At 40.2% G+C, this 22,984-nt stretch overlaps 3 protein-coding genes across 5 annotated transcripts in view; 2 read left to right on the top strand and 1 right to left on the bottom strand.

Moving 5' to 3' along the window:
* LOC114239707 (Carbonic anhydrase-related protein A) overlaps positions 1 to 22,984 on the bottom strand; it is a 172,589-nt gene that overhangs the window by 51,865 nt on the left and 97,740 nt on the right. The gene's annotated exons all lie outside the window — the stretch shown is intronic.
* On the top strand, positions 1,308 to 7,582 carry LOC114239695 (fibrohexamerin-like). The gene is made up of 5 exons (XM_028170028.2): positions 1,308 to 1,466; positions 2,839 to 3,055; positions 6,280 to 6,419; positions 6,726 to 6,854; positions 7,359 to 7,582. Exons 1-5 carry the CDS (start codon positions 1,379 to 1,381, stop codon positions 7,502 to 7,504), a joined length of 720 nt encoding a protein of 239 aa, XP_028025829.2. The 5' UTR covers positions 1,308 to 1,378; the 3' UTR covers positions 7,505 to 7,582.
* Positions 9,908 to 17,119, top strand: LOC149499579 (fibrohexamerin-like). Its single transcript, XM_089739395.1, has 5 exons — positions 9,908 to 11,099; positions 12,702 to 12,915; positions 13,567 to 13,706; positions 14,356 to 14,481; positions 16,277 to 17,119. The coding sequence occupies exons 1-5, from the start codon at positions 11,006 to 11,008 to the stop codon at positions 16,435 to 16,437; spliced, it is 735 nt and encodes a 244-aa protein (XP_089595521.1). The 5' UTR covers positions 9,908 to 11,005; the 3' UTR covers positions 16,438 to 17,119.

The raw sequence follows: 22,984 nt of genomic DNA on the forward strand, positions 1-22,984 counted from the left end.
CTGCCCCTCCCTCGCCGCGCTAAGGGGCTACGGTGCCCCGTAACGATCGAGGCACTGTACGACCTGGGTACCCCCCATCTCCCTATCCTGGTGACACTGGGAATGGGGCTCACCCGGGTTGCGACCTCGCCCCTACGACCGAAGGTCGACTGGGAGCTCTTTAAGAGATGACCTTCCCGTAATTCAGGACCCCAACACCCCTGATGGGGTCGACGATGCGGCAGTCCGCCTTGTCGAATCCATCAGGGGAGCGATCGACCAGGCGATGACGCTTGTGCCCAGCGGTGGGCCCAGAGGTAGACTCCCGGCCCATCTGAAGGCGATTATTCGCCGGAAGAGGGGCCTGAGGAGGCTCTGGCCGACAACTCATTGTCCCAGGATCAAGCGCGAGCTTAATGAGTTGGAAGCGGAGTTGGCGGCGAAGATTATCTCCTTTCGGGGCTATGTGTAGGAGGAACGGATTGAGGAGGCCCGTGAGGACCCCTCTTCCGTGTCCCTCCACCGACTTTGCCGCCAGCTCTCAAATCGGCCTGCCCCCACTTGTCCACTTGTAGACGAGAGGGGCAACCGATGCTTCTCGGCTCAGGCCCGCGCCGATGTCCTGGCCGTAATGCTGGAGCGTCAGTTCGCTCCAAATGACTCTGTACCCTCAGAGGCCGCATTCCACCAATCGGTGAAAGAGAGCGTAGCGAACCTACTCTCCTCCCCGGTGCCACCGTTGGGAGATGGTGATTTCATCACTCCCAGCGAATTGCGCCTCTCCATCAAGCGGATGAAGAGGCTCCCTCGTTGTTGTTGCTGACTGTTGTCCTCGCCTTGTAAATAGTAGTGTAGTTTAGTTACTACTAAGTTAGTACTAAGGAAAAAAAAAAACAAAAAAAAAATGTTTAGCCTTAGAATTAGGAAGCAGAGGACAACACGGCGCCGGAGGGTCCAGCCGCCGGGTTTCATTCCTGGAGCCAGTCAAGCCCATCGTAATATGTATAAGTATATATTTTTGTCGATGTAGTGCAGCCGTCCACGCTGCGAGCAGCACCCCCTCCCTTATTCTCGTCCTGCGTCCACATCACCCCTACCCTGTAAGGCAGGGAGCGTCTGCCCGGGTAGCGGGGTTTACCCCGAGGCCCGCTCCGTGCCCTGTAAGGGAGTACGACGACCCCGAAGAAGAAGCTTGTTTCGTTGGACAGATTGTGTTCAGTGCAAGATTTTTAAATTTAAAATAAAAATATTCTATTCAAAACCGTTCAACCTTAACACAGAAATAATATGCAACATTATATAACAGCAGCGATAACCAAAAATTTCTTATCACGCAATAATTAAAATGGCAGTATTTATATGAGGAGGTGTTTGTCGAGAAATCATTTATTTCTTCAAAATGTGGTTTGAACAGTGTCTGTGCCTTTCAGTTTTGGGTTTGATCGCTTCTGCTGTTGCTTTTGGAGAGAACTTGGATCCGGCCGATGGTATAAAGATATTCTATAATATGATAACAAATTCTGGTATTTTATTACGCAATCCCAATTAATTGCGCCAAAGTTTTTCTTTGTAACAATTTTTTTTTATAGTTATAAATTCTAAAACATTTTCTGAGAACAGCTTTAATCAAAATTTAAAGCCACAGACGTGAATTTTAAAACAGTGTCAGCTATAATATTTATCATTTCACTACCGAAGGAAGTGTCATTGTTGTCGAAGTTGATGTTTAGCAGAAAATTTCAAAATCAAATCAAATTCAAAATCAGTGGCTCTTTGTGTGTCCGGGCGGATTGTGATTCCAATAAATTTGGTTTCGTTTTATTACTAGTAAATTAAGTAACATGGTGGATGTTGGTGACCTTTTCTACGCGAATCAGCTTTACGTTCTCTTTGCTTAGTGCGAGTTTTTTAACGTTTTCGATAGCGTAAAATTTAACTCAAATCCGTATACAGTTGGAAGAGCATCCCTAGCGGCAAACGTAGGCAATCGTTGCAACTCCATTCAAATTTGAGTTAACTTTTACGCTATCGAGAACGTTAAAAAGCTCGCACTAAGCACACTGGTGTAATAATTTTGTCGGCCGTCTAGTGTAGTGGTAAGTGACATGGTCACTACACAAGGTGGTCGCGGGTTCGAATCCCGCCAAGGGAAGATATTTTGTATGAATAATATTAAAATGTCTTTTCCAGGGTTATGGATGTATATTAAATATATGTATGTGTATAATAAAAATCTTACATTTATTTCCATTATCTGGTACCTGTAACACAAGTTCTTTACGAACTTACCACGGGACTAGTTAACGTGGCGTGGTTGTCAGTAAATATTTATTATTATATGTTTCTTTTTTTTTTTAATTCAATATCGAGACTATCGACCGTATGTCTCAAGGGTGGCCTATGGGCTCCAGTAACACAAGTAATAAGTTACGATTCTCGGACGGAGCTACTAAAGACAAGTACTTGTTCTTGTAGATATGTTTCCGGCACGCGTAACACGGGAAAAAATACTATATATATATTTTTTTTTTTTTTTTTTTTCTTAGATGTCTGGACGAGCTCACAGCGCACCTGGTGTTCAGTAGTTGCTGGAGCCCATAGACATCCACAACGTAAATGCGCCACCCACCTTGATATATAAGTTCTAAGGTATCAAGTATAGTTACATCTTAGAACTGTTAAGTACTTAAACTGCTTTTCGCTTCTGTGGAAAATAATACATAGTATTTTTTGAAAGCATCGAAATGACGACGCAAAAGCAAAAATATAATTATATCTTTTGCCCAATGACGATTATGTAAATAGAATTATTCAAAAGAACGGTGAAATAAACACTTATTAAATTTTGAATGATTTCAGACCCAAAAAACATCAAAAGACCCTGTCCGAACTTCGACTTGAACTGCATTCGTGAATATTTCTCAAGAAATTCTCAATGTCAATTAGTAAGGGGACCTGTACCAGATCCACTACCTTTAAATTACTACAGAGTAGATATACCGAATAGTAATTTAACCGTAGAATATCATGATGTTAAAACCAGAGGCTTCGATACTATTAAAATCATTGAGTTTTAGTAAGTATTATCATTTCTCGTCATTCCCACTTTCGTCAAAACTTTCGTGTGATAAACAGGTTTGTTTAATTAGTTTCGGAGTATTTAATGTGTATATACCTAATTAGCTATTGATATTGTAGGGGTTTATATACATGTTTTTATTTTATTGCTTTGATGGGTCAACGAGTTCACAGCCAACTTGGTGTTAAGTGGTTACTGAAGCACATAGACATCTACAACGTACATGCGCCACCCACCTTGAAATATAAGTTCTAAGTTCTCAGTATAGTTACAATAGTATAGTAGTATATATTATACTAGCTGACCCGGCAGACTTCGTAGTGCCTCAATCGATAAATAAAAGCACTAAACTTTTGTATAAAATAAACTTAAAACAAACAAAAGGAATCCGTCCGACGGGGGACACATCAAAGGAAAACAAAATTGTTATTTTTGTTTAATTCCGAGCATTTTCATATGTATCTTTTTAACCTTCTCTGGACTTCCACAAATAATTCAAGACCAAAATTAGCCAAAACGGTCCAGCCGTTCTCGAGTTTAGCGAGACTAACGAACAGCAATTCATTTTTATATATGTGGATAGTACCGCACATTCTGTATTACGGCAGTGTGTAGAGTACAAGTTGATAGCGCCGATCGTTCTCGCCGCGCGTAATAGGGTCGTTTTCAATTTTGCGGCCAAAAAAGTAACGATTTCATGAATTTAAATTTTCTCTAATTTTCCATTTTTTTTGTATTTAGGCATGATCAGAATTAAAAAAAGTTTCATCATAATCAAGTCAATCACTAATTTCTTGATAATATTATGTAATATTCATTTATATTTTTCATTTTATGCATTTGATAATGCCAGCACGGATAACAATTTAAATAAGAACTTTGTTAAAGCTTAGAAATCGTACTTCTTTTGTTTTTAATAATGTTCTAATATCCAGTTAGTTTTCCTTTATTATTGTATTATACACTGATTAAATAAAATTGCCGAATTTCAACACGCTTTATTGGAAAAATAGCAAACAAGCTAGAATTTGATTTTCGAACCAGTAATACGAATGAGATTTGGGTTAAATTTTAATTTTTAATTTTATTTTTAAATTTAATCTCTTAATTTAACAGTGCTTATGAATACATACTTAGTCTGGCCATACTGTTACAATTAAAAATAAACAAAATATTACATTTGAATTTGGAATTTGTCATTTTTATATGATTGCTCATTGAGTTTTCTCATTTTGGCGCCAATACATTGTACAATAATATTTTGCGATATTAAAATGGAGTGGGGTGATAAAGAGAACCGAATCACTGTGATTGCATTATACAAAGTAGGTATGGAGCCAAATGCAATTTTTAAAACTCTCCATACACTTGGTATTAGTAAAATGTTTGTGTACCGAGCTATTCATAAGTGCAATGAGACCTCCTCTGTTTGTGACAGAAAAAGATCTGGCCGTCCACGTAGTGTTCGTATGAAAAAGGTGGTCAAAGCTGTAAAGGAAAGAATTCGAGAAATCCTGTCCGAAAGCAAAAGATTTTATCTCGGGAGATGAAGATAGCACCTAGAACCATGTCGCGTATTTTAAAATATGACTTAGGACTTGCAGCCTATAAGAGACGTACTAGTCATTTCTTAACTGATAATTTAAAAGAGAATAGGGTGGTAAAATCGAAACAACTACTGAAGCGGTACGCAAAGGGAGGTCATAGAATTTTTTTTTTAACGGATGAGAAAATTTTTACAATTGAGCAACATTTTAACAAACAAACAAAATGACCGCATTTATGCTCAAAGCTCTAAGGAAGCTTCCCAATTAGTTGACAGAGTGCAATGTGGGCACTATCCGACTTCAGTGATGATTGGGTGGGGTATTAGCTATGAAGGAGTGACTGAGCCATACTTTTGTGAAAAAGGTATCAAAACATCGGCACAAGTGTATCAAGATACTATTCTTGAGAAGGTAGTGAAGCTCCTTAACAACACCATGTTCAATAATCAAGAATAGTCCTTCCAGCAAGACTCGGCGCCAGGTCATAAAGCTCGGTTTACGTAGTCTTGGTTGGAAACGAACATTTCGGACTTCATCAGAGCTGAAGATTGGCCGTCGTCTAGTCCCGATCTTAATCCGCTGGATTATGATTTAGGGTCAGTTTTAGAGAGTACGGCTTGCTCTAAACGCCATGATAATTTGGAGTCCCTAAAACAATTCGTACGATTGGCAGTGAAAAATTTTCCCAAGGAAAGAGTGCGTGCTTCTATTGATAATTGGCTTCAACGTTTAAAGGACTGTATTGCAGCCAATGGAGACCACTTCGAATAAGCTTTTTATACTTTAAATTGTTTTATATTTATGTATTAAATTAACACAGTGTAAAAGTAATAAATGTTATTTGAAAGAGATTTTTTTTCCTTTGTCTCAGTATTTATGGCAAGACTAGGTAGTTATAGGACGTACCTGTTGTCATGACAACAAATTTACTGTACTTATAATTACCGTAACATTAAGGTCATGAGAATTAAATAAAATAACTTGCTTTTGGTCCTAAATTTGAAAACGACCCAATACATCATTAGCTACCAATTGACTTTAATTTTTACACATTCCTTATTAGGTGACTGCGACCCGATATACAACATCACCTCAAATATAATACATCTATACTAATATTATAAAGGGGAAAGATTTGTTTGTTTGTTTGTATTGAATAGGCTCCGAAACTACTGAACCGATTTGAAAAATTATTTCACTGTTTGGAAGCTACACTATTCCTGAGTGACATAGCCTATAATCTTTTTTGAAAAAAATTATGGATCCTTACTAACACTCCAATAATGTAACCTAAGCTGTAAAAAAATTACCTAAAATATACTTTACATCGGGTGCGCTGCGAAAACTATTGATGATAGAATAAAATAATGTACTACGTCTTTGTAGAACATAATATTATTTACAAAAAGTGTCGCAACAGCATATGTCTAACTATTATAGTTATGCAGCAATAAGTGTTCTTTTATTTCAAAAAATAAAACAACGTCAAATATCGTTGAAATTTTTGTTAAAGTCCCGAGCGGAGCCGGAGCGGGCCACTAGTACTTCTATAAACGTGTATAAGTATGTATACTATACCAGTCTCTAGTTTCCTTAATACACGGAAATCAAATTTCGTGTGTGATCTTTTGAATTTCCCCACTGAAATGTTTTACGAAAAACTTACTGTTTTAGCATTAACAGCAAAACTGAAAAACTAGTATTAGCAGCAGAAGTGCAGTCCTTAAAATTGGCTTCACCGAAAACAATTTTCAAATACAATAGGAAAGCCAAAGAGCCAATTGTAAGAAGTGACGCATTGGAAGTTGAATATGGTAAAAACAATTGATTTACATCTAAATATGCAAAAATAAAATATTTTAGTACAATTTTCTCCTCTTTGTTAAACGAATTTTTCTTTTTTTTTTTGTTAAATAGCTTTTGATGAAATTAGTGTTATCAAAAGATAAATTAGAAATGATAAAAGAAAATCTATACCATAACGAGAATCTATGAATTTAAAAGTTATGGTTTCAGCGATTGATGATGATGCTAATCTCTGATTCTTTGATTTGATCACAATGAAAATAAAACAACACAAATGATTCAGGATGATTTTAACACTAATTTAATTGTTACAGGAACGCTAACGTTTACTGCTGTATTTCCGAGCATTAGCAACCTACAGTTGAGCAATGCTGAAGTATTTAGTTACGTCCATGAAATCAATCCAAAATTCATTTTAGGACCTCTTCTATCGTTTAGTCTAGGTATGCTTTAACAATTTATTCTTCTTTATTATCTTTGCAGAAATTATCGAGAAAACCGAAATAAGCCGCATTGGGGAATGCCCCACAGATACAGCCCACTGAGTTTCTCGCCGGATCTTCTGAGTGGGTCGCGTTTCCGAACCGATGGTAGATTCTGCGAAGCACTGCTCTTGCTAGGGTCAGTGTTAGCATCACTCCGGCTTGAGCCCCATGAGCTCACCTACTAGCTAAGGTTACGCTAAAATAGCCTCTCAAGGGTATCAGCTTAGTTAGGAAAAATATATATTTGGGGAATAGGTGTAACATGAAAAAAAAAACCTTTTTATCTGTCAATTTCTCCAAAGTTTTTTGGGTTTAATTGGTTTAATTAAATGTGACTTGTGAGGCTGCGTCTGGCCCTCAGTAAAATGCGTTGGTGTCACATACTGTTCCGTCATTAACTTACATTTTTTGATACAATTACTGGGCCGATGCTGTAATATACGCTTAAAATAATTGTTCCAGATTCTGAGACACAAAGTCAGTTAGGCAAGCTGCTGAACAACATCGCGGTTAGTCTTCAAGAAGTATTTGAATCGCAAGGAACTATTTTAATGACCAGTTATATACAGTACGATATCTGTGACTTTGGATTAGAGTTAGCGTCTTAAAGAAAATGAAATCAAATTTTATGTAATTTATGTGTCATTTCATCTATGTTTTATTTTAATAAAAATTAACGTTTCTTTCTGTGTTTGTCCTCTATGCATTCCTAAATAATGTACTTGGATAATGGATAGATTAATAAAACTTATACAGTCGCTGGGGAAAGGACCAGGGAAGGCTTCAATATAGTAGCGTCCACATAATATCGCGAACATGTAGTTTCAACAAATAATTGTATTCATATATTTTGGGATAGTAAATAACTAATAAACAGAAAAAAAACACATATTGTTCAACGGCCGTCTGGTGTAGTGGTAACTGACATGGTCACTACACAAGGGGGTCGCGGGTTCGAATCCCGCCAAGGGAAAATATTTGTATGTAAAATATAAATGTCTTTTCCAGGGTTATGGATGTATATTAAATATGTGTATATGTATAATAAAAAATCTTACATTTATTTCCGTCAGCTGGTACCTGTAACACAAGTTCTTTACGAACTTATCACGGGACCAGTTAACGTGGCGTGATTGTTAGTAAATATTTATTTATTTATTTATTTATTATTGTGAATTAAAATTTAATTTTGGTTTCATATACCATAAAATAACCGTAATTCATCCTGTTTACGGCAAACCTTGGTAATATAAATGTAAAGGTTTTTTTTTTATTTATTGCTTAGATGGATGTACGAGGTCACGACCCACCTGATGTTAAGTGGTTACCGGAGCGCAAATGCCGCCACCAACAACGAGACATGAGTTCTAAGTCTAGGTTTGATAGTACGCAGTACTGCTTCACGGCAGAAATGAGCAGGGCGTTGGTACCTACCCGTGCCGGATCACAACAAGCCCTACTACCAGTAAAAATGTTTCTTGACTAGCCCAGAGATAAATTAAAGATTTGTTTTTGAATTGCTAACCATATCAAGGTGTTGAAAAGAAACTAAAATCTTTATTTTTTATTTTATTTTATTGCTTAGATGGGTGGACGAGCTCACAGCCCACCTGGTGTTAAGTGGTTACTGGAGCCCATAGACATCCACAACGTAAATGCGCCACCCACCTTTAGATATGAGTTCTAAGGTCTAAGATAAGGTCTAAATAAAAATCAAACCCGCTAAATTATAATTTGCGTAATTACTGGTGGTAGGACCTCTTGTGAGTCCGCACGGGCAGGTACCACCTCCCTGCCTATTTCAGCCGTGAAGCAGTAATGCGTTTCGGTTTGAAGGGTGGGGCAGCCGTTGTAACTATACTGAGACCTTAGAACTTGTATCTCAAGGTGCGTGGCGCATTTATGTTGTAGATGTCTATGGGCTCCAGTAACCACTTAACACCAGGTGGGCTGTGAGTTCGTCCATTCATCTAAGCAATAAAAAAGTAAAAAATAAAATAGCAAAGGACTAATGAATAATAATTTTAATGCGTTTTTTGTTTTCATCCCGCTTTGTCTACGATAAGGTAAGCATTGGTTTAGCCTAACATAGTATGACGGAGAACCCAATTATAATTACAATATCATCTGTATTAACTGACGTCATTTTTACACGTCACGTTCATTATAAACCGTAAAATTGATTTTTATTTACCTAAGTCTACGTTTTCACTATTTGGACAGTTGTTGATAGTTGAGTTTGCTTCATATCAAAATACCTATATTTAAGCACATATAAAATTAAATATATAAGTATCTGTGTATTTTGAAACCTTAACTACCCAGAAAAGTAATGATCATTTTTCAAATAAGATATGACCTAGAGCTCTCTGTTACAAGGTCATAAAAAAAATAACTGCTAAGAGTATAAAAATGTATTTATGCTTTTATTTAATTTCAAAAAATAACACATTAATTACAATGGAATATTTTTAGCGTTTAACATACAGCAACGCAAATCAGACTGAAATACGAATTTTTTTTATGTCATGCTATAAAAAAAAAAAAATAGTATATTTAGAGTTATTTTTATTTAATTCCGAGCATTTTCATATTTATGTAAAACCTTTTAAACCTTCTCTGGACTTCCACAAATAATTCAAGATCAAAATTAGCCAAATCGGTCCAGCCGTTCTCGAGTTTTAGCGAGACTAACGAACAGCAATTCATTTACTGGTGGTAGGACCTCTTGTGAGTCCGCGCGGGCGGGTAGCACCACCCGGGCTATTTCTGCCGTGAAGCAGTAATGCGTTTCGGTTTGAAGGGTGGGGCAGCCGTTGTAACTATACTTGAGACCTTAGAACTTGTATCTCAAGGTGAGTGGCGCATTTACGTTGTGGATGTCTATGGGCTCCAGTAACCACTTAACACCAGGTGGGCTGTGAGCTCGTCCACCGATCTAAGCATAAAAAAAAAAACATTTCTATACATATATGTAGATAACGGACTTAATGCATTCTCAAATTTAATTCTAACTCTTTGAAAACTCTAAAGATTTACTATCTGCGTAAAGATTGTAAAAACTATTTCCTTACTGTTGATTTCGTGTCGAATGTGCAATGTCTCCTGTTTATGCTTTAAAATCGAAAAATATATTATTTTATATTTTAAACAATAGCGTTTCTATAGATGGTTCTTTGGAGTCTGTGTGTACAAAATCTTATGGATTTCTTTTGAATGAAGCGGTCATCGTCGGCTACATTGGTAATGTTAATGGCTTGTGGTAGCCACCTAAAAGCGTGTGGTCTCTCTGTCTGTCATCTTTCTAGGCTAATCATTGTCCATTTGATGCACGAAAATACTGTTACCATACTTTTAAATTGGAGATGGAGCTTAGTGGACATCGACATTAGTACAACGTGAGTAAATGTGAACTATATAATCGTAGGAAGAGACTATTCGTCATGATAATCGCCTTATCATTGCCGCCGCTGACTACTCCCCGAATTCTGATCATGCAGGAGCCAGTTACCGTCGACGCCCTAGACACGTCCTTACGAATCCATCAGATCCAATAATCTTTGCATTAGACGCCTTCAGTTCTAATAATAGGAACAGGCTTAGGGACCCCGGTAACCGTACTCGTCGAACTCGACAAAGAGGTCGACGTGCAACCCACCCCATGCATCAGCCCGCTGAGTTTCTCGCCGGATCTTCTCAGCGGGTCGTGATTTAGATCCGGTAGTAGATTCATTCGCGAGGCAATTGCTCTTGAGTTGTTAGGTCTCCTTTGGAGGCGCTCGGGCAGTTGTTAGCAAATCCCACCCCTCTTGGCTGAGCCTTTGCTCGCCCACCTGTCCTGGTGAAACTGGAAAGGCCTTCGGGCCACCAGTAATCTTTCAATCATAAACAAAAAAAAAAAGAGACTACTGGCAGAGCAACTACTGGCTATGATAAAGTAAAATAATTTTGTATTCTATACTGAAATAAACATAAAAGTGTGGTTAGACCTTAATATTTTATTATTGTAATATGCATTCTTCTGTTAATTACTATGTATAAATTAACTAAAATTTCAGTATTTAAATGCGGGAGTTCTTCGAGAAAGCTAGTATTTTTTATATTTCAATATGAGGCTTAAGTTGTGCTTGACTTTAATTTCGCTTTTTATTTTCACTGTAGCAGACCACGACGTTTGTGACGAAAACGCCGATCCAGCCAACGGTATGAAGGCAATTTGAATTTATTATATTTCGTTAAAAACGAATTAATATGTATATATTTTATTGCTTAGACACACAGCCCACATTGTGTGTTTTTTATTTATTGCTTTATAGGTAGACGAGCATACGGCCCACCTGATGGTGAGTGGTTACCGTCGCTCATGGACGTCAGCAATGCCATGGGCACAGCCAAGCCTCTGCCTACCTAAGTGGTTACTGGAGCCCATAGATATACACAACGTAAATGCGCCACCCACCTTGAAAAAGTTCTAAGGTCTCAAGTATAGTTACAACGGCTGCCCCGCCCTTCAAACCGAAACGCATTACTGCTTCACGGCAGAAATGGGCAGTACAACTATTAACATTTTTCTTAATCGAACACCGTTAACCAAAATTATTTTCAAAGTAGCTATAACAGAAAGGGAATATCGATCTTAATAAATGATTATTATTAAAATCGCTTGAGAATCATTACAACTTAATGGCAACAGAGTTTGCAAAAAAAAATCTATATATATGTTACCGGAAATGTATGTAATCCGTCATTGTATACAATTCCTAGGAAATGTATGTAATTCCTAAAATCGCACGGAAATGTGTGAAATAAATTATATTATACTTACACATTACACATTACACATTTCCTAGGAAATCTATACATTTCCTAAATAGCAATCGGAAATGTAAAACATTTAAGATATTGGTGGGTACGCGGGGACAGCGGGACGAGTCTTGCACTACGGTCCGTTGCCAACTTGCAATCCACTGGAACCGGCCAGGGATTTAAGAAGTGCCTTTGCAAGAAAAACTGTGCTACATCAAGATGTCTGTGTTTTAAAAATAAAGTATTATGTACTTCCAAATGCCATTCGAGCTTACCCTGCAAAAATAAATAGCTATATGGACTGACAAAGTAATATAATATAAAGATTTACTTTTATACTTTGACATTTATAATTACTTAATTACCAGACTGATTACTTGCCAAATGAAAATTTGATTTTATAAGAATAAATATAAGTTGATTTTGTGATACGTTAAAAGTTAATAGATAGTTAATTTTAGAAGTTTTAATTAGTAAGATAATATGAATATATTATTATTATTTTACGGTGTGACAAAAAAATATAATTAACAACGTGTTTTATTACAGAAAGCATTTACTTTATACATTTCCTAATACGATATTGGAATTATATACAATTCCGAGGAAATTTATACATTTCCTAGGATATCTATACATTAAATAGTTTTTCAAACAATATTTTATACATTTCCTAAATAGTATCGGAATTGTACACATTTCCTAGGATTTGTATACAATTCCTTGATTTCATACATTTCCGGTAACATATATATAAATGAATTGCTGTTCGTTAGTCTCGCTAAAACTCGAGAACGGCTAGACCGATTTGGATAATTTTGGTCTTGAATTATTGGTGGAAGTCCAGGGAAGGTTTAAGAGGTAGATAAATATGAAAATTCTTGGAATTAAATAAAGTTTAGGTCTTTTATTTATCGATTGAGGCACTACAAAGTCTGCCGGGTCAGCTAGTCAAATGTAAAATTTTAATTGCATCTATTTGATTATGAACATTTTCAGATTCCGAAAACATAGAGAGACCTTGCCCGAACCTTGATGTAGACTGCATACGAGAATACTTCTCGAACAATTTTGAATGTCAAATAGCATACGGACCAGTACCGGATCCGTTGTACCTCGACCATTACCGATTAGAGTTCCCGCACGCTAATATAACAGCAGAAGTCAACTATGTAACTGTTGGAGATCTCAACGGAAAGATTGTTGAGTTTTAGTGAGTATTAAAATTGAAAACGTGTTTGATGACGAAATAATTTTATTGTCTAATACTTTATGCTTCCCTTAGATTGCCGCTAGGGGCACTGTTCCAATTCCATACAAATTTGAGTTAACTTTTACCCGTGCGAGAACTTGAAAAACTCGCACTAAGCACGCGGTTCGATAATATTTTGAATTGCTAGTAAGAAGCTGGAATGGGATTCTTTTCTTCGTTTTTTTTTATATATTTTTTTATTGCTTAGATGGGTGGACGAGCTCACAGCCGACTTGGTGTTAAGTGGTTACCGGAGTCCATAGACATCTACAACGTAAATGCACCACACATCTTGAGATATAAGTTCTAAGGTCTCAGTATGGTTACAACGGCTACCTCACCCTTCAAACCGAAACGCATTACTGCTTCACGGCAGAAATAGTCGGGGTAGTGGTACTTACCCGTGCGGACTCACAAGAGGTCCTACCACCAGTAAACAAATTGTTATTGAGAGATAGATATTCGCAATTTTGACCGTTGTCTCTCTGTTGTCTTGACTCCGCATTAGTCCTCATTAAATACATTTTCTATGATAATAAATGACTTCAAAAATACATATCTCTTCGAGTACTGCTTTATCTACTCTTGTAATAAAATATACTTTTTTTGTAGCGTCAACAGAGAAACTGAAAAATTGGTTTTTGCGCTGGAAGTACCGGCATTAAAACTATATTCCCAAGAAGTCACATTTAAATACAATAGAAAAGCCAAAGAGCCGATCGTAAGATCTGATATTGTGGAATTTGATTACGGTAAAGATTTGAATTCATTTAGAGCAGAATTTTAATAATCTTTTTAGTAACATATTTTTTTTACATTATTTCATTGTTTACTCTAAATTTTTAAAATTTAAACTTATTGTTTCGATCCTACTCAAAATGAACCTCAAACCTACAAAGAACTGACAACACGTTTGGATAGTTAATTCTGGGTAGACATTATACTAAATTGATTCACTGTACAATGGTAATAACTATGTACAAATCAATTAAAATGATTACATACAAGAGGTCCTACCACTAGTAAAACAGTAGTGTACAGTACCAGGCAACAAATATTGCACACCGATATTTAGAAAGAGACAGTCGTCTAATTTTATTTTGGTTGTATAGCGGCCGGTACCTGTGTGCGACAAAACAAAACACTAACGATCCGGTATCTATGGAGACTAAATGTCAATTATGTAATGTGCGACAGATATATAACGCTCTACGAAGCAAAAATTAACCGTCTCTTTCCCGCGGTCGAGGTGCAATATTTATCGCCGGGTACTGTATCTCAGCCTCTGGTACCCAAAACCCAGGGAATCCTGATTTGAGGCCGATGAGCGTGCGTAACTTGTCCCCAGTGGTTTATTTATTTAAATAGTTGATAATTCTTCAACTTAAAAATATGCTACAGGAACGGTAACTTTTACTGCGGTGTTCCGGACTTGCGATCTAGATTTGTGTAACGCTGACATTTCCACTTACATTGAGAATTCCAAGCCGAAATACACAATCGGGTCCGGCCTATATCAAACTTCGAGTAAGTATCAAACTGTATCTTTTGTTTAATGGCTTTTTAAATGGTGTCAAAAAGAAAATTGTTATTTTAATTCAATTCCGAGTATTTTCATATTTATGTACCTTATAAACCATCTCAAGACCAAAATTAGCCAAATCGTTCGGCCGTTCTCGAGTTTTAGCACCGGTCACCGTCCTCGTCGAACCCGTCGCTTACGACGAAGGGCTCGACGAGCGAATTAACCCCATAGACACAGCCCACTGAATTTCTCGCCGGATCTTCTCAGTGGGTCGCGTTTCCGATCCGGTGGTAGATTCTGCGAAGCACTGCTCTTGCTAGGGTCAGGTCAGCAACTCTCCGGTTGAGCCCCGAGAGCTCATAAAATTAGCCAAATCGTTCGGCCGTTCTCGAGTTTTAGCACCGGTCACCGTCCTCGTCGAACCCGTCGCTTACGACGAAGGGCTCGACGAGCGAATTAACCCCATAGACACAGCCCACTGAATTTCTCGCCGGATCTTCTCAGTGGGTCGCGTTTCCGATCCGGTGGTAGATTCTGCGAAGCACTGCTCTTGCTAGGGTCAGGTCAGCAACTCTCCGGTTGAGCCCCGAGAGCTCACCTACAAACTTTAGGGTGAAGCTGAAATAGCCTCTCAAGGCTTTCAGCATAGGCAGGAAAAAAAAGAGTTTTTGCAACACTAATGAAAAGCAATTCATTTTAATATATAAAGATATTCATAAATAAAGATTTTCACTGGATTATTGCACCGGATTGGTACACCGCGTTTAATTCGCTTCCCAAATGATTGTCCACTTGATGGTTGTCTGGAAAAGATCGCTCTTAGCGATAAGACCGCCAATTGTACTTTTTGTATTTAATGTATCGCATTGTTCATTTATTTTTTGGTTTACAATAAAGAATACTCTCTCTCTCTCTCTCGCTCCTTTTAGGCTTACAGTATGGCCTGCCGCCAGACTGTAATAATATGAATGTATCTAATTAAAATTACTTTGACTGTTTAATATCGCGTTTTTATTCATTTTTAATTACATCATGAATTAATAATAATATGTAGCTATGAAAAATAAAGTAATTTTAATTAAGGACGTATTAAAATTAGTTACACGATGTTATTATTCTTTCATCGTAGTGATGTTTTGTGGAGTTTTAAGTCAGGGGATTGACAATAGCCATTTTTTATCCCGAAAAAACATAATGTATCCACTGGAAATAACGTTTTAATATTTAGTAGTAAAAATTCTTGATATCGTCTTTCTTTCACGTCAAAAGGATGCAATGACTTGAGCGATCTAAGCAATCAAGCTTCGTTAAGCGGATTTGGATGATATGTTATCTTGGGAAAGTTAATATTTAACGGCCGTCTGGTGTAGTGGTAAGTGACATGGTCACTACACAAGGGGGTCGCGGTTTCGAATCCCGCCAAGGGAAGATATTTGTATGATAAATATAAATGTCTTTTCTAGGGTTATGGATGTATATTAAATATATGTATGTGTATAATAAAAATCTTACATTTATTTCCGTTATCTGGTACCTGTAACACATGTTCTTTAAGAACTCTTCACGGGACCAGTTAACGTTGCGTGACTGTTAGTAAATGTTTATATTTTTTAATATTTAGGCGAGCCAAGCTGCGGGTAGAAGCGAGTATTAGTATATGATCACTATTATCGAACACAAGATATGGCTGTCCATGTTACCTTCGAGATAATGAACGAACACACAACAAAGAATACTTTTTAAAATTTACTGTCTATCTGAAACTTCAATAACCTATTTACTTGTTTTTTTTTCCAGATTCTGTAGCGCAAAGGCAGTTCGAGAAGTTGATCAACAATCTGCCAATTGATCTTCGTGAAGGTTTTGCTCTACAAGGAAACATTTTTATGGCTAATTACATACAGTATAATATCTGTGACTTCGGATTAGAGTCAGACCTCTTGGAAAAAGTAAAATAATATGAAAAAAAAAAAAGAAAATATTTATTTTAATTTTATTTAAATATTATTATGTTAGACCCGTTTAGAAATCGATATTTTTATATATTTATCTTGATATTGTTTTCTGATTTATTTAAAAAATATGTATATGTCGGCGCAAATATGACTATTTACCTACTGATCATCAACTAATTACTCTGTGATAAGAAATTGATGTTAAACAGTTCCTTTTATTGTAATTTCAATACTTTAAAACGTGTTTGAAAAACGTGTAAACCCGCTCACGTGTTTGAAAAACGTGTAAACACGCTCACGTGTTTAAAACGTGTCAACACGCTCACGGGTACGAAGCCCCATAAATACGGCCGTGCTGTCTAGCACTGATTGATTCGTGTCCGAGCCGTTGTACTGTACGGATATCTCTGTAACGTTGTTATGCTTCTCGTGCAATATACGAAGTTCTCGTGAAGTTCTCGTGAAGTTTTGTTTCGGAAACCCAAACATGAGTCATTCGTCAAGAAAGTGATGACCGTGACGTCAGCGGTGCTGACGTCACACTTTTTACAAACAATACGGATGTCCCTACTCCGTCATATAAATAAGTTAAATTGACTGCAGTATTCCAATAACAATATCTAACAGGCTACCAATCTAATGCAACAATTATAAATAAACCGTGCTCCTAAAAAAACATGTTAAATGTTGTTTTATTTTTTCATTACATAGAAAGATACGGTGAAACACCATCCAGAGAAGGATAATGGGAGGAGATGGTCACGACCCTAAGACATGAGGACATTCACTGGTGGTAGGACCTCTTGTGAGTCTGGACGAGTAGGTACCACCGCCTTGCCTATTTCTGCCGTGCGGCAGTAATGCGTTTCGGTTTGAAGGGTGGGGCAGCCGTTGTAACTATACTGAGACCTTAGAACTTATATCTCAAGGTGGGTGGCGCATTTACGTTGTAGATGTCTAAGGGCTCCAGTAACCACTTAACATCAGGTAGGCTGTGAGCTCGTCCACCCATCTAAGCAATAAATAAAAAAATGTATGTCAGGGAGGAGGAGGAGATGGGTGAACATTACACTGCGCACCTGGGGGCTACGGCAACCCATAGAGAGCATACGGGAATGCCGTTATCCATTTTCATACTTGAAGTCGAAGTCATATATATAAAGGCTGTCTCACTCTTTAAAACGCTAACCGTTACTGCTTCGCCACATAAATAGATAGAATTTTGGTGCCTATCCGTGTGATATTATAGTTGCCGTCATTTTTTTTTAAGCATAAGTGGTGGTGGTGGTTTACAAGCATGGTGTACTTGTTCAGAACGCTAAGACCATACTGGTGTTCACTATCAGCAGGCAGGTGCCAATTTACTTAAAGAAATACGTCCTTCGCATATTTTATTTATATCTATATATAAGATTATCTATTATCTTTCTTCTTAAAACAAAACACTATGTGATTCATCTAAAACAGAGTTTTATTTATTAAATACAGTTAAACTTTTACTTAACAAATATCAACTAATGAAATAACTATGTACTAACCTAAAACAGAGAATCGACAATTAAATGTTCATGCTTTACTGTTCTTATATTCAAATTTGAATCGTCCTTTTTACTTTTATAATTAAGCTAATTCACAAGGAGTTTTATTAAAAATGGTTGAATGTTTTTCTGATACCTACCTACATACCCAAATATTAATGGTTCTGTCAACGTCAACGTCAACACAAAGCTTACATCACCCCCCTTCGAAATGAAAAAATATATACATATTTATTTATTTTTTCCTTTCTACTTTGTAAAATTTTGGTGCGAAATCTAAAAATCATCAAGCATAGGAATGAGCTTTGTGACATGATATAGACCGATAGATCTTGTGCCACGACCAGTATTTATTTTAAAAACTGAATCCGATATTTTTTCTTCAATTTCAAAGGGACCAATTCTAATTTCATCCAATTTTTTTTTATTCAATTTGTTACTATAGTCGACATATACCTTATCTCCTTTTTTAAATTCATGTTGTAATCTATTCTTGGTAAATAAAGTTTTATTATATTCATGTGATTTTATTGACCTTTGAAGTGCTATTTTCCTGTCTTCTTCCAAACTTTTTGTTAATAACTGTTTTTCTTTTAATTCATGTGGTAATAAATCTGTAGACTCACCAGATAGCAAATATTTAGGAGAAAATCCTGTTACAGAATGGTTTGTTTCGTTGTACCTATTTCTACATTCTTCTGCTATTTTTGACCAATTTGTTTTTCCTTTTAATTCATTCATTTTGCATCTTATTTTGTTCACAATAGTCTGGTTTAGCCTTTCGTTTAAACCGTTTGAAAACGGTGCGTCCACTGCTGTAAGTATTAATTGAATATCTCGGTTTTTAAGGTAATTTTTGAATTCAATTGAATTAAAAGCTGGATATTGATCAGAGAGTAAGATGTCTATTGTTTCTTCTTTAGGAATTTTTTCCAGAAGTTTGATGAAGTCTCGAGCATGTTGATTCTTAGAGCATAGGATATATGCATATCTAGTGAAGTGGTCTACTAATAAATGTAAATATCTTTTTGTTGACCTTTGACCCCCAAATCCTCCTATTGTGTCCAGTGACATTATTTGAAAGGGTTTAATAGCTGGGCCTAATTGCGACATAGAGCCATATTTTCTATTTAACCTTGTTTTATTTTTTATGCATATCATTTTTTCACATTCTCGCTCACGACTCGGTCGTGCGCGGACGTGCTTTCCGATCCGTGGCCCGCTTGCGAGCTGCGTCTCTGAACTCACAGTTGTGCTCGACAGTGTAGTGACCGTGAATACATCGTGCGTACAATTCAGTAGTGCGGACGTGCCGATCCGTTGGTCGCTTGCGATCTGCGTATCGAGGTCCATTTTTGTGCGCTAAAGTTTTGTAACCGCGAACCCACCCTTACCAACTGCCTTTTTCAAGGCAAAACCAATCGCTACGTTCAGCTTCCTGTGGTACTCACAGGCTAGCGATTTCCTAACCCTTCCCAAAAACAACAGTCTTTTTCAAGACTAGACCCCCGCTCGCGATTCTGCCTGCTGTAGCACTATACAGCCCGAGCGGGTTCCTTTCCTTTTCCCCGCCGATTGCCGTTTTCACGGCATAGGCATTCCCCCCCCCTGCTCCTTGCTGTCCTGCAGCACAGGGGGGTTACAAATCCTATCCGGGGCCTCGCCTTTCGGCGAGTTCAACAAAAGTCCCGGGGCCGCCCCCCCCGGGCAAGAAGACCGAAGAATGGAGAAAGAAGACGCTAGTGATATTGTCGGGTTCCTCCGGGATAGGTACCCGTCAATTAGGGCCGAGTACCTAGAGTTTAGGGCCGCCCGTGGCAATCCCTCCCCCCCGCGTCCGTCGCCGCGTATCTCAAACGTGCCTCGGAGGCACGCCGCGCGCCCCCCGCCGCCGCGTCAAGTTCGAGCGCACGTTCCCACGATGCGGCTCACGTAGCGCCTAACGCTACCCCCACCCCCGCGCCCGCGTCGTTTACGTCATCGCGCGCTTCATCCGTCGCGACCTCGATCGTTTCGAGTTCAGGCTCCGATACCGAATCGGAGATGGATTTCGAATCCGCGTCAAGCCCTCAGCCTGGAACTTCGGATGGGTTCCAAACCGTAACGCGCGGAAAAAAGCGTACTCGCGCCGTGGAGTCCCGGAGCTCCACGACGAAGCAAACTAAATCCGCGACCGCCTCCCGCCCGCAGGTAGTCGTGACACCGGAGTCGGACTCCGCTCGCCGCGTAACCCCGCCGCCGCGTCCCAAGCCCGCGCCCGCTCCCAAAGTAGCTGCCCCGCCCCCGCTGATACTTCAAGAGAAGACAGCGTGGAATCGCGTGTCCCAGGCCCTTCAGGCAAATAAAATTAACTACACCCATGCGCGTAACGTCGCGCATGGGATTCAGATTAAGGTCGCAACGCCGGGCGACCATAGGGCCCTCTCAGCATACCTCCGAAAGGAGAACATAGGTTTCCACACCTATGCTCTTCAGGAGGACCGCGAGCTCCGCGTAGTAGTACGCGGAGTCCCCAAGGAGTTGGACATAGACTATGTTAAGGAGGATCTGACCGCTCAGGCCCTCCCGATAGTTAGTGTGCACCGGATGCACAGCGGGCGGGGCAAACAGCCCTATAATATGATACTCGTGGCGTTAGAACCCACCCCGGAGGCCAAAAAGAAGATCGCATGTCTCACGACAATTTGCGGCCTATCCGGGATCTCGATCGAAGCCCCCATAAGCGTGGCACTCCCGGGCAGTGCTACCGATGTCAGCTTTACGGCCACTCGGCTCGTAATTGCCACGCGCGCCCCCGCTGCGTAAAGTGCCTCGGCGACCACGCCACACTAGATTGCTCGCGTGTTAGGGAAACCGCGACCGAACCTCCAAGCTGTGTCCTATGCCTTAAGCAAGGGCACCCCGCGAACTACCGTGGATGTCCTAGGGCTCCGCGCAAGCGTTCAACCCTCCCAGCTCCGCGAACCGTCGGCCCAAAGACTTCGGCACCCTCAGTGCCGAAACCTGCCTTCGTGCCGGCTGCAGTTCCCACGGTTTCAGCGTGGAAAAAGCCGCTGCCGTATACGAAGGCGGGAACGCAAACCGCACCCCCGCCCCCGCTCGCGACACGCCCCGCGCCCCAGCCCCTGCTCGCACCTCGCCCCGCGCCCGCGTTCCGCCCCCCGCAACCCTCTGCCGTCAACGACTTCGCGCTCGTGCGCGACTTCGTCACCGCTGTTAACTTCGACCGTCTGCGATCGTTCGCAGACGCGATACGTAGGTCGGTAACCCCCGAACAGAGACTCGCGGCCGCGTTCGATCACATGGACGTATACGAGTCCGTGTCCCGCACTTTATAAAAATCTTTACCGGTAATCAATGGCGCAAAAAGGTAGAGAAAAACCGTATTCCCTTACGTTAGCATTCTACAATGCTAACGGACTCGCGCGGCAACGCGATCAAATTTTCGAATTCCTCCGCGATAATCTTGTAGATATTCTACTAGTGCAGGAAACCTGTCTGAAGCCCTCGCGTCGCGACCCGAAAGTCGCGAATTACGTCATGGTTAGGAATGACAGACTCACCGCCTCCAAAGGCGGGACTGCCATTTACTATAGGCGGGCCCTGCACGTTGTCCCTCTCGATACTCCCTCGCTCTCACATATCGAGGCGTCAGTGTGCCGTATCTCGCTGACGGGACACCAGCCGATCGTCATCGCATCCGTTTATCTCCCCCCGGACAAGCCCCTTCTGAGCAGTGACATCGAGTCACTGTTCGGCATGGGAGACTCCGTCATCCTGGCAGGCGATTTAAATTGCCACCACACTAGGTGGAACTGCCATCGTACTAACGTTAACGGTAGGCGTCTCGACGCGTTTATAGACGACCTCACCTTTGAAATAGTCGGTCCCCCAACTCCAACATGTTATCCGTATAACATCGCGCTCCGTCCGAGCACTATAGACCTGGCATTGCTTAGGAACGTAACTCTGCGCTTGCGTTCCATCGAAGCAATGTCAGAGCTCGACTCAGACCACCGACCTGTCGTTATGCAGCTCGGTCGCCCCCACAACCCAGTCACTGTTACGAGGACCATGGTGGATTGGAATAAGCTGGGCACGTGCCTAGCCGACACCGCTCCGCCAATCCTCCCTTACGGCCCGGATTCGAATCTATCCCCCGAGGACACCGTCGAATCCATAAACATCATTACCGATCACATATCTTCCGCGATTATTAGATCTTCTAAAGAAGTCGATGTGGAGGACAGCTTCCACCGCATCAGACTGTCCCCCGATCTTAGGAATCTCTTAAGAGTTAGGAACGCGGCAATCCGGGCCTACGATCGTCTTCCCACGCATTCAAACCGGATTCGGATGCGTCGTCTACAACGCGAAGTCCACTCCCGCTTAAGCGACGCGCGTAACGATAATTGGCATAGTTATTTAGAACAACTCGCGCCCTCCCACCAAGCATACTGGCGACTAGCTAGGACTCTCAAATCCGAAACTACCGCTACTATGCCTCCCCTCGTACGCCCTTCAGGCCAACCACCGGCATTCGATGACGATGACAAGGCTGAGCTGCTGGCCGATGCACTGCAAGAGCAGTGCACCACCAGCACTCAACACGCGGACCCCGAACACACCGAGTTAGTCGACAGGGAGGTCGAGCGCAGAGCTTCCCTGCCGCCCTCGGACGCGTTACCCCCCATTACCACTGACGAAGTTAGAGACGCGATCCACAACCTACAACCTAGGAAGGCACCCGGCTCCGACGGCATCCACAACCGCGCGCTAAAATTTTTGCCAGTCCAACTGATAGCAATGTTGGCTACAATTTTAAATGCCGCTATGACGCACTGCATCTTTCCCGCGGTGTGGAAAGAAGCGGACGTTATCGGTATACATAAGCCGGGCAAACCGACAAACGAAACTTCTAGTTACCGTCCGATTAGTCTCCTCTCGACGATAGGAAAAATTTACGAACGGCTCCTTAGGAAACGCCTCTGGGATTTTGTTACCGCGAACAA

Source organism: Bombyx mandarina, chromosome A1, assembly GCF_030267445.1.
Source record: "Bombyx mandarina strain Sakado chromosome A1, ASM3026744v2".
NCBI lineage: Eukaryota > Metazoa > Arthropoda > Insecta > Lepidoptera > Bombycidae > Bombyx > Bombyx mandarina.